Source organism: Scyliorhinus torazame, chromosome 12 (assembly GCF_047496885.1).
Source record: "Scyliorhinus torazame isolate Kashiwa2021f chromosome 12, sScyTor2.1, whole genome shotgun sequence".
In the NCBI taxonomy this organism is placed as follows: Eukaryota; Metazoa; Chordata; class Chondrichthyes; order Carcharhiniformes; family Scyliorhinidae; genus Scyliorhinus; species Scyliorhinus torazame.
The window spans coordinates 176826952-176846411 of NC_092718.1; the positions used below are offsets into that span (position 1 = coordinate 176826952).

At 45.2% G+C, this 19460-nt stretch overlaps 1 protein-coding gene across 1 annotated transcript in view; it reads left to right on the forward strand.

The window, feature by feature from the left end:
- The window catches only part of tyw1 (tRNA-yW synthesizing protein 1 homolog (S. cerevisiae)), a 197358-nt gene that overhangs the window by 140610 nt on the left and 37288 nt on the right, over window positions 1-19460 (forward strand). Inside the window, exon 14 of the mRNA XM_072469445.1 lies at window positions 14385-14495. Coding sequence (XP_072325546.1) covers window positions 14385-14495 — 111 coding nt within the window. The remainder of the gene's footprint in view (window positions 1-14384; window positions 14496-19460) is intronic.

Sequence of the window (19460 nt, forward strand, 5' to 3'; positions counted from 1 at the left end):
TATTGGCAGATGAGGGAGTCTGCGGAAGGGTGCGGGGATGTATCGAAAGATACCTGGAGGCCAACGACAACGGGGAGGTCCGAGTAGGAGTAGTATGGGAAGCACTAAAAGCGGTGGTCAGGGGAGAGTTGATCTCCATCAGGGCTCACAAGGGGAAAACGGAGCCCAAAGAAAGGGAAAGACTACTGGGGGAGATTTTGAGAGTAGATAAAAAATATGCGGAGGCCGCGGATGAAGGACTATACAGGGAGAGGCGACGACTCCAGACGGAGTTCGATCTGCTCACCACAGGGAGGGCAGAGGCACAGTGGAGGAAGGCTCAGGGGATGAGATATGAATATGGGGAAAAGGCGAGTCGCCTGTTGGCCCACCAGCTGCGAAAGAGGACAGCGGCGAAGGAGATAGGGGGAGTTAGGGATGAAACGGGAGCCACGGTGCGGAGAGCAGGGAAGATAAACGAGGTGTTTAAGACCTTTAACGAGAGGCTATATAGGTCCCAACCCCTGGAGGGAAAAGAGGGGATGCAGCAGTTTCTGGACCAACTAAGATTCCCGAAGGTGGAGGAGCAGGAGGTGGCAGGCCTGGGGGCGCCAATTGAGGTGGACGAGGTGACCAAAGGGCTGGGGAACATGCAGGCAGGGAAGGCCCCGGGACCAGATGGGTTCCCGGTGGAATTCTATAGAAAATATGTGGACTTGTTGGCCCCGTTGCTGGTAAGAACCTTTAACGAGGCCAGAGAAGGAGGGACCCTACCCCCGACAATGTCGGAGGCGACGATATCACTAATCTTGAAGCGAGATAAAGATCCGCTGCAGTGCGGGTCCTATAGGCCTCTCTCATTGCTAAATGTGGACGCCAAGGTGCTGGCAACGAGGATGGAGGATTGTGTCCCGGGGGTGGTGCACGAAGACCAGACAGGGTTCGTAAAGGGGAGACAATTGAATGTCAACGTGCGATGGCTATTAGGGGTGATAATGATGCCCCCAGCAAAGGGGGAGGCAGAGATTGTGGCGGCAATGGATGCAAAGAAGGCATTTGATAGGGTGGAGTGGGAATATGTATGGGAGGTGCAGAGGAGGTTCGGGTTCGGGGAGGGGTTTGTCAGCTAGGTTAAACTCCTCTATGGGGCCCCAACGGCAAGTGTGGTCACAAATCGGCAAAGGTTGGAGTATTTTCGACTACACAGGGGAACAAGACAGGGATGCCCGCTGTCCCCATTACTGTTCGCGCTGGCAATTGAACCACTGGCCATAGCGCTGAGAGACTCCAGAAAATGCAGAGGGGTGGTTAGAGGGGGAGAGGAACACCGAGTGTCACTCTATGCGGATGACCTACTGCTGTATGTGACGGATCCAGTGGGGGGGGATGACAGAGGTCATGTAGATATTGAGGGAGTTTGGAGATTTCTCGAGATATAGGCTTAACATGGGAAAGAGTGAGCTTTTTGTGATACACCCTGGGGACCAGAGTAGAGGGATAGATGGCCTACCGCTAAGGAGAGTGGAAAGAAACTTCCGATACCTGGGGATTCAAATAGCCAGGAGCTGGGGAACCTTACACAGACTCAATCTGACACGGCTGCTGGAACAAATGGAAGAGGATTTCAAAAGGTGGGACATGCAGCCGCTGTCACTGGCGGGCAGAGTGCAGGCAATTAAGATGATGGTCCTCCCGAGGTTCCTATTTGTGTTCCAATGTCTCCCTATACTGATCACTAAGGCCTTCTTTAAAAAAATAGATAGGCGCATCACGAGCTTCGTGTGGGCAGGGAAGGCCCCGAGGGTAAGGAGGGGGTTCCTACAACGTAGCAGAGACACAGGGGGACTGGTGTTGCCAAATTTGGGCGACTACTATTGGGCTGCCAACGTGGTGATGATTCGTAAATGGATGATAGAGGGAGAGGGAGCGGCGTGGAAAAGGCTGGAGATGGCGTCCTGTAAAGGAACAAGCTTAAAAGCGCTGGTGACGGCGCCACTACCGCTGTCGCCGAAAAAGTTTACCACAAACCCAGTGGTGGCGGCAACATTAAGTATCTGGGGGCAATGGAGGCGACAGAGGGGTGTGCTGGGAGCCTCGGTGTGGTCCCTGATCAGGAACAACCATAGGTTTGCCCCAGGGAGGCTGGACGGAGGATTCCAGAGCTGGCACCGGGCAGGAATCAGGAGAGTGGGAGACTTATTTATAGATGGGACGTTTGCAAGTTTGGGAGCGCTTGAGGAAAAGTATGAGCTGCCGCTGGGAAATACCTTTAGGTATATGCAGGTAAGAGTGTTCACGAGACAACTGGTGAGGGAATTTTCGCTGCTCCCGACACAAGGGATCCAGGACAGGGTGCTTTCGGGGGGGGGGTGGGTCGGGGAGGGCAAAGTGTCCGAGATATACCGGGAGATGAGAGAAGAGGGGGAGGAGCTGGTGGACGAACTGAAGGGAAAATGGGAAGAAGAGCTCGGGGAGGAGATTGAGCAGGGTTTGTGGGCTGATGCCCTCAGCAGGGTAAATTCCTCTTCCTCGTGTGCCAGGCTTAGCCTGATCCAATTTAAGGTGCTGCATAGAGCACACATAACGGGAGCAAGGTTGAGCAGGTTCTTCGGAGTGGAGGACAAGTGTGGGAGGTACGGGGGAAGCCTGGCGAACCACACACATATGTTTTGGTCGTTTCCGGCACTGGAGGGGTAATGGAGGGGAGTGACGGGAGTGATCTCGAAGGTGGTGAAGGTCCGGGTCATCCAGGCTGGGGGTTAGCTATATTTGGAGTAGCGGATGATGTAGGCCGATGTTGTGGCCTTTGCGTCCCTAGTAGCCCGGCGTAGGATTTTACTCATGTGGAAGGAAGCGAAACCTGGAGACCTGGATAAACGTTATGGCGGGGTTCATAAAACTGGAGCGGATGAAGTTTGCGCTGAGAGGATCGGCTCAAGGGTTCACCAGGCGGTGGCAACCGTTCCTCGACTATCTAGCCGAACGTTAGGGGGAAGATAGATAGCCAGCAGCAGCAGCCCAGGGGGGGGGGGGTGGTAAATTGTTTGTGTTCTAGATGGGGAGAGGGGGTGGGGGGAGCACTATTTCATGTTATTTGGTTAGTTTACTATATTATTTAAACAATGTTATATAGCAGGTACCATGCTACCATTTTTGTTGATTTGTAAGGGAAAAAATTGTGTTTGAAAACTTTAATAAAATATATTTTTTTAAAAAACAGACAAAGCCTGCCATTGAGCTTGATATTGACAAACATGTAAATGCAAATAATATAGAGATAGATAGGTCTTGAAGATTTGAAATGATGGGGCTGTGACTTGTTCCGATCACGTACGCTGTTTAAGGCTCGACAAGCTGGCAGAAAACCTGAGTTGGTAGGCTGTATGATTTTTAACTGGTTAAAGTGCAACAGTTCTCCTGTCTATACATGAAGACCATAAACCTTGGTTCAACCGACTTGCATCTAAGCTCTCTTGATTTGGGTAACTAGGGTGTGTCCTTGAGGGGGAGCGTGCATTCCCCATTGGATAAGCAGAATTGTGTAGATTTAGTTTGGTTTGGATTGTCTTAAATAGTGTTGCTGTAAAGTTTGAATCTGCATTTGATATTGTGCCAGCATCACTGGTCAGCATCTTGTAAATGAACCTTATGACCGCTGCATTCTATAGAATACCTTCAGCATAGTGATCTTACACACTGCCACACGCATTTCTCCGAATTCTCTGAAGACAGACTAGTCGATGATATGGCGAATTGTAAACCAACATGTAATGTATGAATGAACGGAAAAAAGTCACACAAAACACAGTAAATTTCTTTCTACTGGCTCAATCATGAAATACAGTAAACTGAAAGAAATCTGTTTATCTGCTTTCTTTAATAGCAGATATCCACTCCGTTTCTGCCACGCATCTGGTATATTACCAAATCCTAAGAAACTTGTTCATACATAAAACTCTCCTGTCCTCTCCATTTGTTTTTCCAGGTTTATACCTTAAATTTATACTCGCTAATTACCAACTCATCTATCAGTGACTAGTTTTTCTTAATCTAACTTAACAAAACACTTCATAGTTTTGAATGCTCTACTGGACCCCCTATATGTATTACTCAAATGAAAAGAGGCATGGTTTTACTAATCTTGCATCTCCGCCTTGGTATCAATTTTACCTCTCTGCACCCACACCTTGGGCTTACTATCCTTTTTAAAATGAGAGATCGAGAATAGGACACAATAGACTGCTTGCAGCTTAGCTGAAGATATGCCTAGATTAAAAAAAAATTATTTCAAGGGACTTGGGCGATGCTGTCTAGGCCAGCATTTCTATTACCCATCCCTTTGCCTTTGTGAAGGAGGTGGTGGGCTGCCTTCTTGAACCACTGCAGTCCATATGGTACGGTCAGGAAGGGAGTAACCGGATTTTGGCCCGGTGATAATGAAGAGATGGTGATATATTTTCAAGTCAGGGTGATGAGTGGTTTGGACCAGAATTTGCAGGTGATTGTGTTCCCATGCATCTGCTACTCTTGTCCTTCTACCTGGTAGAGGTCATGAGTTTAGAAATTGCTGTCAAAGGAGCCTTGGGAAGTTTCTGTGATGCACCTTATAGACGGTACACAATGCTGCCACTGTGCATTGGTGGTTGAGGAAGTGGATGTTGGATGGAAGTGGATGTTGGTGACTGGGGTGCCAGTCAAGTGGCTGCTTTGTCTTGGATGGTGTCGAGCTTGAGTGTTGATAAAGCTACATTCATCCAGGCAAGTGAAGGGTATTCTGTCACCCTCCTGACTTGTTCCTTTTGGATGGTGGACAGGCTTTGGGTAGTCTGGAGGTGAGTTATTCGCTTCAGAATTCCCAGCCTCTGATTTGCTATTTATATGGCTATTCCAGTTCAGTTTCTGGTCAATGGTAATACCCAGGATATTGATAGTGGGGGATTCAGTGATGGTGATGCCATAGAATGACAAAGGGCGAAGGTTGGATTCTCTCTTGTTACAGATGGTCATTGCCTATTGATAGGATGTTGTCAGGGCGCATTGCCTTTGCAGTATGCAGTGCCTTCACCTGCTTCTTGATGTCACATGGAGTGGATTAAATTGACTGAAGACTTGAGTCTTTGCTCCTTGAGATCTCAGGAGGGGGCTGAGATGGATCACCTGCTCGGCACTTCAGGCTGAAGATCGTTGTAAATGCTTCAGTCCTGTATTTTTCACTGATGTGTTGGGTTCCCCATCATTGAGGATTGGGGTATTTGTGGGTCTGCTTTTGTAGATAGGACATACCTGTGCAGTTTTCCAAATTGCCGAATCCGTTATTCATCATGATCATAGCTGATCATCCAATTAAGTAATCTGTACCCGCTTTCCCCCTATATCCTTTGACCCCTTTATCCCTAAAAGCTATATTTAACTCCTAGAAAACATACAATGTTTTTTATGCTCCACTGCTTTCTATGATCGAGAATTCTACAGAATCCCTACAGTGCGGAAGGAGGCCATTTGGCCCATTGAGTCGGCATTGACTCTCCATTGACCCTCCAAAAGAGCATTGCACCTAGGTCCACTCCCCCCACCCTATTCCTGTAACCTGCTCATTGATCATTTCCAATCCACCTAACCTGCACATCTTTGGACACTAAGGGGAATTTAGCATGGCCAATCCACCTAACCTACACATCTTTCGATTGTGGGAGGAAGCTGGAGCACCCAGAGAGGCTGGTTTAGCACAGGGCTAAATCGCTGGTTTTGAAAGCAGACCAAGGCAGGCCAGCAGCACTGTTCAATTCCCGTACCAGCCTCCCCGAACAGGCGCCGGAATGTGGCGACTAGGGACTTTTCACAGTAACTTTATTTGAAGCCTACTTGTGACAATAAACGATTTTCATTTTTCAGAGGAAACACACACTGACACGGGGAGAACGTGCAAACCACACATTCACCCAAGGCTGGAATCAAACCTGGGTCCCTGGTGCTGTGAGACACCAGTGCTAACCACTGTGCCGCTGTTCCACCACTCTCTGGGTGAAGAAATATTTTGGAGGCAGTGGCATAGTGGTATTGTTCGAATCCCACTGTGGCAGATGGTGAAATTTGAATTCCCAGTCCCCAGAGCATTACTCTGGGTATCTGAATTGCTAGTTCAGTGACAATACCACTATGCCACCGTCTCTTCTGAGGAGCACTATTTAACTCTATCTCTTTGATTTAGTTCCCGCCCATAAACATTAGATCCCTATTTACATTTATAACAGTTTTACGGACTTGTTCTTCCATTGTTAAAGATGCATGAATCTGAAATCCAATACTTGCTAACTCCTTTACTTGTTATTAAAATTTTACTATCTAGTTTTATATTCTTCTTCATATTCTTCCTACCCATGGGTCAGCTCACTTTTTTCTAAATAATTTACTTGCAGTCCTTTATATTGGTAAGTGCTCTATTTTTTGTCATCTTCACATTTTGGTCATGTATTATCCCATCGTAACATAAGAATTAGGGGCAGAAGTAGACCAAATGGTCCCGCGAGCCTCCTTCACCATTCAATATGACCACGGCTGACGTTCGGCCTCAACTCCAGTTTCCTGCCGGCTCCCCAAATCCCTTGATTTCCGAGAAAATCAAAGTCAGAATCATTTATTTATATGTATTTTATATCTGTTTATTTCTTCAACCAGCCTATCCATGCAGCAACAGTTCCTTTCATACTGCATCCTCTATAGCTGTAAGATGTTGCATAGGTGGATCGGACAGACTTGAAAACAAAGAGGATTTTGAATTCAACGTGTTGGGTCTGGGTACAATGGAAAAACAGCACTAACTAGGTGAGCAGAGCTTAGTCTGGAGTTGAATAAATCAAGCACCATTGGACATGGGATGGGTAACAATTTCCTGGAAAATGGAAAATGCAAAGGTTCAGCCTAAAAGTTATCAAATATCTCTAATGGAATACGCTGGCTGTTAAAAAAATTTATGACTGTTTAATATGGAAATTTAATCCGTGAGTTGTGGCATAACTGGAGAGGCTGCATATAAAATGTTTTTGTGCAGCTGATTTGATTACTTGCAAAAGAAAATAAAAAACCACCTCCACTCCTGCCAAGATTTCTGCCCTTTTGAATGAGTGATGTAGGATCATAACTGAGTATTGATTGTTTCTTTTTAAACTTACGACATATGCTGAATTTATGTAACTTCGAAGCAGATTTCAACGCAGGAGGTGACCATTCAACTGCTTTCATTGAATTGAGATCCTCTTAGGACAGCTTTCGTTTACCCTATTTTACTTTTCTGATACTGTTCTAATAAATTATAGTATACCACTATCATTTTATTTTTTCCCCCATAAATGTAGGGTATCCAATTAATTTTTTTCCAATTAAGGGGCAATTTAGCATAGCCAATTCACCTACATTGCTTATCTTTGGGTTGTGGGGGTGAGACCTACGCAGACACGGGGAAAATGTGCAAGCTCCACATGGACAGTGACCCAGGGCTGGGATCGAACCCGGGTCCTGCGGCAGCAGTGCTAACCACGGCACATCTGTGCCGCCCCACCACCATCATTGTAGCTGCCTTTTTATTTTTAGCATGTGGAGGGATGCCCAGCAATTTAAAAAAAGGTTAAATGCCTGCCGTGGGCCAAGAAAAGCACAAGTATTTTCCCCAGGCCCAACCAGCTTATCTGCACACGATCGGGCCACCACATCTGGCTGCCTTTGTCCTCTACCCAGCAATGTTGGATTGAAGCTCACCACATTCGCAGTGATGTCCAGTTCTTGTACAGCAAGCTGTCCCCACCCCACCAGTGAGGTCCACCAACCCACCCCCTCTTACAGCGAGGTTCACCAACTCTTCATCTGCAAAGTTCCACCCCCTCCCCCAAGAGGTCCAGCCGTCTTCAAATATTGTGGGGTCTGACACATCCTCACCCTCATTATCAGTTCCAACCGTTTCCTTCCCTAGCAGCTACTGACCTGCTCAACCGTATCCTCTCCTCTGCCTTTAGTACCCTAGCCCCAATAAAACCGTTTTGCAAGATAGGTGTACACCATACAACCCACTGAGCCTGCTCCTTCATTCAGTACAATCATTGCTGGTTTTGGCCTTCACCTCCACTTTCCTGCCTGCTCCCCATATCCGTTGATTTCCTGAAAGACCAAAAATCTAATTATCCTAGCCTTAATTATAGTCCATGATGGAGCATTCACAGCGCTCTGGAGTATAGAATTCTAAAGATTCGCAACCTTTGAGTGAAGACATTTCTCCTCGTCTCATTCCTAAATGATTGACCCCTTATCCTGAGATTGTGCCCACTGCCCCCAGTTCTCAATTCCCAACCCAGTGGCAATAATTGCTCTGTCAACCCTGTCAAGCCCCTTATGAAGCTTGTATGTTTCAATGAGACCACCTCTTTCTGTTAACCTCCTGAGAATATAGGCCCAATTTATCGAGAGCCCCTCCTCCCAGCAAAATACTAATTCCAGGTTCTAGTGAACCTTCACTCTACTGCCTCTCATGCAAGTACATCCATCCTTACATATGGAGATCAAAGTTGCACACATTTCTCTCACCCTGGTCGTTCCCCCAGTTGCATTCCTCTTCTCTGCTCCCTTAAACCGATGCAGACTTGAAAGTATGTGGTGGACAACTGGTTTAGCCATCTACTGCCAGATCTTACTGGACCACATAAAGCACTATTAGATCTCATCTGCTAAAACTGCTCCTAATTCTAGAATCATCTTGGAATGCAAACATAAACCTGTCTTTTCTCTACTGCAAAACACCACCTTAAACCCCTCCCCTGTCTACTCTTTGGGAGGTGAGCTTCAACAGTGTGCAAGGAGTTCATGGATTCCAATCTCTCTAAGATCAAGATCAACCAATCAACTGCCTCTGTTCCAACCCTTTTTTCACTATCTCACCGGTTGAGGTTTCCCACCACCCAAGCCTTAACTCCTCTTCATCAATGATCTTCCCTCATACCATCTCCGAGATCATCTTGTCACGTCCTGTTCCCTTGACTCTTTTCCACTCAAGTGCTGACCACCCAACTGCGGAACTCCTCATCCCTTTGTATTGTAAGCAGATCTCTGTCCTCAGATGTTGGGCGCTATTCTTCCCCCCCACGCCAGGTGGGAGAATCGGCGGGGCGCCGCGCGAATCGCGCCACGCCGCCCCGACCCCCGCACGCGATTCACCCACCCCCGGAAACCAGCGGCGCGCGATTCGCACCGGGCCGCTCGGAGAACCGGCGAGCGGCAATTCTCCGGCCGGATGGGCCGAGCGGCCGCTACGATCCGACAGGTTTCCGCCGGTGCCGTCCACCCCTGGTTGCTGCCGGACGGAACGCATGCGCGGGTTGGCGCGACGCCCATTTGGCACCGTGTAAGAACGCTGGAGCAGCGTGAACCGCTCCAGCGCCGTGCTGGCCCCCTGTGAGGGCTAGAATAGGTCGTGCCCGGGCCCTGTTCGCGCCGTCGTGAAATGCAACAGCGTTCACGACGGCGTGAACACTTGGTCTCCATATTGGAGAATCACCCCCGTTGTTCCTCTGTCATTTAAATCAGCTGCCATCACCCTTCTCAAAAAAACAACCGTTGATCTCACCGCCCGGCTGTCCCATCTCCAAGCTTCCTTTCCTCCTCAAAGCCCTTGAATATTGTGTCTCCGAATTCCACATTTGAAATCTTCCAATCAGGTTTTCACTCCTGCTAAAACACCAAAAATGGCTTTTATCACAGTCATAAATGACACCCTGGGCGGGATTCTCCCCTACCCGGTGGGGCAGGGGGTCCTGGCGGGATGGAGTGGCGTGACGCCGGAGTGGTTCTCCGCACCTTTAGGGGCCAAGCCCTCACCTTTCGGGACTAGGCCCGCGCCAGAGTGGTTTCCGTCCTTCCGGCTGGCGTGGAAGGCCTTTGGCGCCACGCCGGCCGGGGCCGAATGATTTCCGCCGGCCGGCGGAAGTCCGCGCATGCGCGGGAGCGTCAGCGGCTGCTGACATCATCTCTGCGCAGGGGGGGGGTCACCTATGCGTCAGCCATCGCGGAGACCTACATGGTCGACGCGTAGTAAAAGAGTGCCCCCATGGCACAGGCCCGCCCGCGGATCGGTGGGCCCCGATCGTGGGCCAGGCCACCGTGGGAGCACCCCTCGGGGCCAGATCGCCCCCCCCCCCCCCAGGACCCCGGAGGTTGGTCCCGCTGGTAAGGGAGGTGGTTTAATTCACACCAGGGGGAGCCCGCCAACCGGCGCGGCGCGATTCCCGCCCCCACCGAATCTCCAGTGGGGGGAGTCGGAGAATCCTGCCACCTGTGTGACCGTGACGAAGATAAACGATCCTTCCTTGCCGTTGACCTGTCTGCTGCCTTTAACTCAGTTGATCACACCATCCTCCTTCAACACCTCTCCCCTGTCATCCAGCTTTCAGCTAGTTCCATTCTTATCTATTTGATCCATTGTATTTCTTTTGTACCCCAAGGATCTGACCTTGGCTCCCTCCTATTTCTCAACCACATCCTGCCCCTGATGACATCATCCAAAAGCACAGCGTTAGTTTTCTTATATGTGTTGATGACACCCAGTTCTACCTCACCATTACCTCTCACAACTCTGTCGCTGTTGCTAAATTATCGAAACACTTGTCCGAAATCCGAGATCAAATGAGCAATAATTTCCACCAATTAAATATTGGGAAGACTGAAGCTTTGTTCCCCAGCCACCAATTCTGTCTCTCTCCCAGGCAACAGTACGAGATTTGCTCTGACCCAACCAGAGGTGATGGTCCCAAAGTTGTTGATCCAGGCGAAATCCCTCGATTTATCACCATCCAGCTGGGATACTCCCAAATTGCTGCAATCCCGGATGAGGGGAGATAAACTGGCTCCCTGTCTCTATTCAAGTTCCTCTGTTAAGGATCCCTTTTCGTAGATACCTTTTTCCCAGAACCAATATTTAATTTTTAATTGGAGCCAATTTAACCGGGCTTTCTTTGAGTCAAAGATGGAGTGAGTTTGTTCATTACTAAAGGCACGAAAATGGTAAAACATATGCATATACATTCATACAGATTAGAGGGTTGAGCCTTGTCATTTGAGATTCCAGTAGAGTTGACTTCAGTTGGCGAATGGTGGGTTTTGCGACACCAGTGTTATGTAGTGTGGCGGAGAAGCTCTCCTGTTCACTTTTCAACTGCAGTCCTCGCTGACTGGGCTGACTTCCACAGTCCGAGTGAGAGAGATATTCCTGCAAAATAGCTATTTGCTGGGGCACTATGAGTGTGTTAGCTGGCTTTTACTTCTGTGTCAAAACCTCTAGCACTTGTTTTCACAGAGCGCACACAGACATGCAACCTGGGCCAGCTTTCAGCTGGCTTTTAGCCCGTTCTTTGCAGGTTCTCAGACTTTTGTATCTCCTGCCCGATGAAGTTGGAAGAGAGAATAGACTGGGTGGGAGGGGTCTTTGATTATGCTACCCGCTTTCCCAAGGCAGCGGGAAGTGTTGACTGAGTCAATGATGGGAGGCGGTTTTGCATGATGGACTGGGCTGTGTTCACGAATCTCTGTAGTTTCTTATGGTCTTGGGCTAAGCAGTTGCCATGCAAGGCTGTGATGCAGCCAGATGGGATGCTTTCTATGCCGAACTTTCATAGTTTCAAGAGGAAGTATAGGTGCTTTTTGTGCTTTCTTGGTCGTAGTGGCAACATGGTTGGACCAGGACAGATTGTCGGTGATGTGCTCACCTAGAAATTTGAAGCTGTCAACCATCTCCACCTTGGCACCATTGATGCGGAGTAAGAAGTCTTACAACACCAGGTTAAAGTCCAACAGGTTTGTTTCAAACACTAGCTTTCGGAGCACTGCTCCTTCCTCAGGTGAAGTGAACTTCCTTCACCTGAGGAAGGAGCAGTGCTCTGAAAGCTAGTGTTTAAAACAAACCTGTTGGACTTTAACCTGGTGTTGTAAGACTTCTTACTGTGCTCACCCCAGACCAACGTCGGCATCTCCACATCATGGCTACCATTGATGTAGACAGGGGTGTATACGATACTTTGCTTCCTGAAGTCGATGACCAGCTCCTTAGTTTTGCTGACTTAGTGGGAGAGATTGTTGTCGTTACACCGCACCACAAGGTTCTCTCTCTCTCCCTCCTGTACTCTGATCTGACCCACTACGGTCATGTCATCAGCAAACTTATAGATGGAGTTGAAGACAAATTTTGCCAACACAGTTGTGAGTATATAAGGAGTATAGTAGGGGGCTAAGTACGTAGCCTTGCGGGACCCTGGTATTGAGGACTATCATGTAGGAGGTGTTGTTGTTTATCCTTAATGATTGTAGTCTATTTGTTAAGAAGTCGAGGATCCAGTTGCAGAGGGAAGAGTCAAGTCCTAGAGTTTTTGGAGTTTTGATATGAGCTTGGCTGCGATTATGGTATTGAAGGCGGAGCTGTAGTCAACGAATAGGAGTCTGATGTAGGAGTTCTTGTTGTCGAGATGCTCCAGGGATGAGTGTATGGACCGTTTGTGGCGGTATGCGAATTGCAGTGGATCACGGCATTCTGGGAGTATGGAGTTGATGTTCATGACCAACCTCTCGAAGCACTTCATAATGACAGATGTCAAGTCCACCAAATGGTAGTCATTGACAGTCACCTAATGTTGGAATTGAACCCGGTGCTAACCACTGTGCCGCCGTGCCAATGGCATAACTAAATAAGCCAGTCTCCATACAACTTGATTCACTCCACATCATATCAAGAAACAGCAGAAGGCACTGGATACTGCAAAGGCAATGAGGCTTGATAACATGTCGACAATAGTACTGAGCACTTCTGCTCCAGCACTTGCTGTGCCCCTCGCCAAGCTGTTCCAGTATAGCAACAACACTGGGATCTACCTAACCACATGAAAAATTGCCCAGGTATGTCCTGTGCACAACAAACAGGACAAATCCAACCTGGCAAATACTGTCCATAAGCTACTCTCCATCATCAGCAAAGCGATGGATGAGGTCATCAACAATGCTTTAAAGTGACGCTCAGTTGGGATTATGCCATGGCCGGTCAGCTCCTGACCTCATTACAGCCTTGATTCAAACATGGACAAAAAAAATTAACTCTTGAGATGAGGTGAGAATAACTGCCCTTGTCATCAAGGCTGCATTTGATTTAGCATTAAAGAGCCCTGGCAAAGGATTAGTCAATAGTAATCGGGGAAAACTCAACTGTTTGGAGTCATACCTGGCACAAAGAAAGATGATTGTGGTTGTTGGAGATCAGTCATCTCAGCTCCAGGGCATCTCTGCAGGAGTTCCTCAAGGTAGTGTTTGAGGATAAACCATCTTCAGCTGCTTCATCAATGACCTCCCTTCCATAATAAGTCAGAAATGGGATGTTCACTGATGACTGCACAATGTTCAGCACTATTCGTGACTCCTCAGACACTGAAGCAGTCCATGTCCAAATGCAACAAGACCTGGACAATATCCATCCTTTGGCTGACAAGTGGCAAGTAACATTCACGCCAGGCAATGGCCATCTCCAAATGAGAATCTAACCATGGACCCTTAACATTCACTGATATTACCATTACTGAATCACCCATTATCAGTGTCCTGAGGGTTACCATTGACCAGAAATTAAACTGGAACAGCCGTAAATATACCGTGGCTACAAGTGTACGTCAGAGGCTAAGAACCCTGCAACAAATAACTCACTACCTAACTCCCCAAAGCCTGTCCACAATCTACAAGGCATGTCAGGAGTGTGCTGGAATACTCCCCACTTGCTCGACATCATCCATAACAAAACAGCCTGCTTGATTGGCACCCCATTCACAAACATTGACTTCCTCCACCACCAACACACAGTGACAGCAGTGTGTACCATCTACAAGATGCACTGCAGGAACTCACCAAGGCTCCATAGACAGCACCTTCCAAACCCTTACCTACTAACATCTAGAAGGACAAGGGCAGCAGATACCTGGGAACACCACTAACTGAAAGTCCCCCATCAAGCCATCCTGATTAGAAACATATCGCCGTTACATCACTCGTTGGGTCAAAATCCTGGAACTTCCACCGTAACAACACAGAGGGTGTATCTATACCACATGGATTGCTGCAGTTCAAGAAGCCACCTTCTCAAGGGCATTTAGGGTTGGGCAATAAATGTCGCCCTAGCCAGCGAAGCCCACAGCCCTTGAATAAATTAAAGAAACATTATTTTATAAATCTTTTACTAAGATTTGTATGTGAGCATTTCCATAGAATTGTTTGACACTATATGACATGACAGAAACAATTTCTTTAAAGTGAAATACAGAGAAGAAATACTTTTTCATGCAAAATTCTGATAGAAGATACTGTGCTTTAAATTATATTCTTAATTTGTTATCTTGCAGAAGCAACGCACGGTATATAGACTAACTCTGGTAAAGGCCTGGAATGTGGATGAACTTCGATCTTATGCTGACCTGATTGAGATTGGGAAACCTGACTTCATTGAAGTTAAAGTAAGTCAGAATATTAATATGTTGGCAGAAAAGCATTACCATATGCCATTATTGCATGATGTTTAAAAAAAATTAAAACAAGTTTTATTGTCGCTGGCAGAATTTTGGTTATAATTTCTTAGTATTTGAGTGTGCGAGCACAGAGTCTTGTTTAAAAGCCTGGACTTCTTCACCCTTTAACAGCTTCAGGTTTGATATGATGGCTCCAACAGTATGTCCCATCCAGGCACAGAGGAATGAATGCCTTCTCATTTCTCCAGCTCCTCTAGTTAAGGATTCTTTTCCCATTCAGAAAGGAGTGCTCTCAGGGAAGAAATTTCTTAACTCAAAATGAATAGTATTTAACATAATATTTAAAAGGCAAAAAAACACATGCTGGCAATATGAAGCACAAACGGGAATTGCTGGAAACAGTCAGAGGTCTGCCAACATCATCCTATAAACCTTTCTCCATTGCATTTTGTTGACAGTGGTCCTTTTGTTATAAAGCCATGCATCTCTAAATCACCATTAGCAATTATAAGGGAGATGAACTCGTACTTTATAATTTATATTTATTGATAGGAAGTGTTTACAGTGCTTGCAGATTGGTATCCTCACTGCATTGGTACTGTGCGCATGCACATCACACTTGATGCAATCCAAATTGGTTTTTAATGCTGTTTGTAGTGGAGTGTAAATTCATTAAATGTAGGATAATAGAAAAAAGTGAAAGACTGCAAGTCATTACCTCATGATGTGGTTCAAATGTGGTTTCCACCTTTAATGATAAAAGATCCTGATTGAGGATTGCTGATTACAGTTTGAAGAAACATACTGAGCAACAAGTTCATGCACACTGCCTAGAATTACATAGAACAGACAGCTCAGAACTAAGCTATTCAGCCAAGCTAGTCCTTGCTGGTGATTCCACACCAGTCCACCTTCCATTCCATCTGCCTCATCTCAGTCTTTCAGCATGCCTTTATGTTTCCTTTTCATTCCTCTAGTTTCCTTTTCAAAGCCTCAACGCTGTTCATTTCAGTCATTTCCTGTGGTAGCAAGTTACACAGTCTAGCCATTCTGAGTTAAGAAATGTATCTTTTTTATTGGATTTATCAGCATACTGTTCATTGCTGACTGAAGTTTGAAGAAATGTAATGCTGTCAGGCTGCCTCTGAAGTTATCCTGGCAAACGTGGTCCCATTAAAACATCTAGGGTTTTCTAATATATAATGTCTAATATTTTCTTTGAGTGCAGGTATTGAATTCCTAATGACTTGGTGCATTTATTTTGGTGCCAACTCAATCAAAATGTTCCATTTTGAACATAAGCAATTTTAAAGGTTGGGAATATAACGGTGTAAACTTTGCTTGCTAAATTCTACATCCAGATACTTAATGCCGATAGTTCCTTTGTGCCCAAGCTTTAAACTAGTGTTAACCTACTGAAAATAAATGAATTAATGTCAGCATAGAAGAAGTAAAGGAGTGTGGCACAGGTGTTTTAAACATTTGCACTAAACATGGGTTGAACTGGAATTCTGATCATGGTATTGAAATTCCCAAATCAAATTTTATTTAAAATGAAGTAAACATAAACCCCCTCATTGTCTTTAAGTTCACTAAGTCAATCCAATAGATAGACTTTTATCCCGGACGAGCCCCCAATTTGTTATGGGCCAGGGTTTAGAGAAGCCCAAAGTGTGTCATGGAGTTCACCTAACCCTCACAACTTTCAATAGATTGTGGTATGGGGAGCACAAGGCCCACTCTACAGATGTGGTACAGCAAAAATGGAAAAGTAATGTTTAAATAAAACAATGTTTATTCCATGAACTCAAGTTAACCTTTTTAAAACATACAGTGAACATCTTAGCAACCATCAATTCATATACAACCCCCAAAGAATACAACACTAAGTAATCCTTAATAACTTCCCAAACAACATCCAGAAGACAAAAGAAACACCTTTTAACAGAAGCACATTAGGTTTTCATTCACTACTGAAAACATTTATAATTCTAAATTCCCCAAATGATCAAGAGATAGTCTTTTCATGGCAGAGAGATCAACCGTACACCTGCTCTGTCTGCCTTCAGCTCCAACACTGAAAACAAAACTAAAACACACCCTGCAGCAAACAGCCTAAAACAAAAGTAAAAAGCTAACAGACAGCCCAGCTCCACCCACACTCTGACATCACGGATAAATACCCATTTCTTAAAGGTACATTTCTTAAACACCCATTTCTTAAAGGTACTCTCACATGACAGGGACTCCCATGATTTTCTATAAAATAGAGAAGAAATGAAGCAAAGTAATTTAAACAATCACAGGACCTGAAATTGCAACTAATTTGATGATCAGACTTTTAAACATTTTTAAGGACAGTCACAGGTACGCTAACTCAATTTCTAACCAAGTTTTATTTAGTTTTTTGTTTGCATACACTCATTGTTAAGTAGTGAACCACTTTGGTGCACTTCAGCAATCTCAGTGTTGCAATCCCAGCAGTTTCCAAGGCAACATCCAATAGATTAATGAAATTGATTGTACAATTGCGAATTGTAGCCAATTTTTAAAAAGAAAAATTCCGATCCTCAGTTTATATGGGTTGTAAGATGAATATTAAGATGGAATTGCAAAATACAAATAATGTAAATTGTCATTGGTGATACATTTAAAATAATACTCATAAATTAATACATACAAGGGCAGCACGGTGGCGTAGTGGTTAGCATTGATGCCTCACGGCGCTGAGATCTGAGGTTCAATTCCGGTTCTGGGTCACTGTCCGTGTGGAGATTCTCCCTGTGTTTGCGTGGGTTTCACCCCTGTAATGATATGTGTATAGTCAGGTTAGTGAAGGGTTAATAATTACATCTATGTGTAAATCAAACACTAGAGGGCTTTACTAATACACTGTGTTTAAGACAGTCTCACAAGGAATTCTGGGAGAAACTGAGTAGAACATGGAGAGAGCAGATTGAAAGTTAGAGATAAATAGCACAAGGTCAAGTCATAGTGTAGTTAGTAGTTAGATAGAATATTGTATACTGTAATACAGTATTCGTTACATGACTACACATGCTCACTTGGCAAAAAGATGCGAGACGGAAGAAGACCGATCTGTGCATGCATGAAGACACTACACGTGACGACATGAACGTGTGGACGCTGTGGACACACCCACCCACACAAAAAATGTCCTGCACGGGGAAAAACTTGCTCACAATGTGGCAAACTCACTCACTGTGCTGTGCAATGCAGAACTTCACCTAAAGCAACACAATTAAAATCTGCAAATTTAACAAAGGCACATATGAATGTAAGAAGTGTAGACACAACAGAAGAAGCTTATCAGAATGAAACTTTGGCCAATGATCTTGATGCTTACTGCTTAGAAGATTCCTTCTTTGTTGGTATTATTGAAAAATGTGATGATACTACAGATGTTTCATTTCCTCCTACAATAGTACAATCTATCAACACGGAATCTGAATGGAACACAGTTCAGGTAAATGTTTCTGAAATCATTTTCAAACTTGATATGGGAGCTTCTGCAAACTTTCTCAACAAGTATGACCATTCGCAACTGAGGCAACCCAAAATCAAAAAACAGATTGTCAATTGCGTGATTATAATGGCAACACAATCACCTCATTGGGAGGTGCCATATCCCTAAGATTTTATTGTTGAATCAAACAGATCTTCTCTCTTAGGTGCACAAGCATGTCAGGATCTTCACCTAATTCAAAGAATTTATAGCACAAGTTCACCTCTTCCACCTGTCCAGGAAGACATGCAAGGAATTCTTGATCGCTTTCCTCACGTCTTTGAAGGCATGGGTACTCTTCCCTATCAATATAAAATTCAATTGAAGCCAGATAACAAACCAGTGGTACACCCTCCTAGAAGTGTTCCTGTCCCGCTTCGTGACAGATTAAAGGAAGAACTTGCACGTATGCAAAAACTTGGTGGAATATTCAAGAAAACAGCACCGAATGACTGGGTCAGTTCAATGGTGTGCGTAAAGAAGCCTTCTGGGGAATTAAGGATTTGCATAGATCCAAAAGATCTTAATAAAAGTATAAAGCGTGAACACTATCCAATATCCAAGCGTGAAGAAATCACCAGCGACATGGCAAATGCTAAAACAATTTCCAAACTGAATGCCTCCAGAGGATTTTGGCAAATGCAGTTAGATGACACAAGCAAGAAGTTGTGTAGGTTCAACACACCATTTGATCGATACTGTTTCAACAGAATGCCATTTGGTATTATTTCAGCATTGGAGATATTTCATCGAGTGATGGAACAAATGACTGAAGATATTGATGGAGTATGCGTTTATGTGGATGATATCATTGTCTGGTCATCTACACGTGAAGAGCACAATGCAAGGCTGTTGCAAGTCTTCCAACGAATACACAAATTTAATTTAAAACTGAACAGAGCCAAATGCAATTTTGGTATCTCAAACTTTAAAGTTCCTGGGAGATCAAATTTCGGAACATGGTGTGCGATCTGACGACGACAAGATTGCTGCCATACAGAAAATGACAGTCCCAGAGGACAAGAAAGCTGTTGAGGCTCTTGGGTGTTGTGAACTTTCTTGGGAAGCTCATTCCAAACCTCGCTTCCAAAACTACAACTTTGCGACATCTCATCAAAAAGTCTACTACATTTTCATGAACTGATGCTCATCAAAAAGAATGGATCAATTTGAAGTCACAATTGACTACTGAACGTATTCTTTTGTTCTTTGACCCCAACAAAGAAACAAAAATCTCAACGGATACAAGTCAAAGTGGAATTCTATAAAGAGATGACAACTCTTTGTGGACACCAGTTGCTCATGCTTCAAGAGCAATGACACCTACTGAACAAAGGTATGCCCAGATAGAAAAGGAATATTTAGGCTTACTTACTGGAATTCTCAAGTTTCACGACTATGTATATGGCTTAACCACATTCACGGTC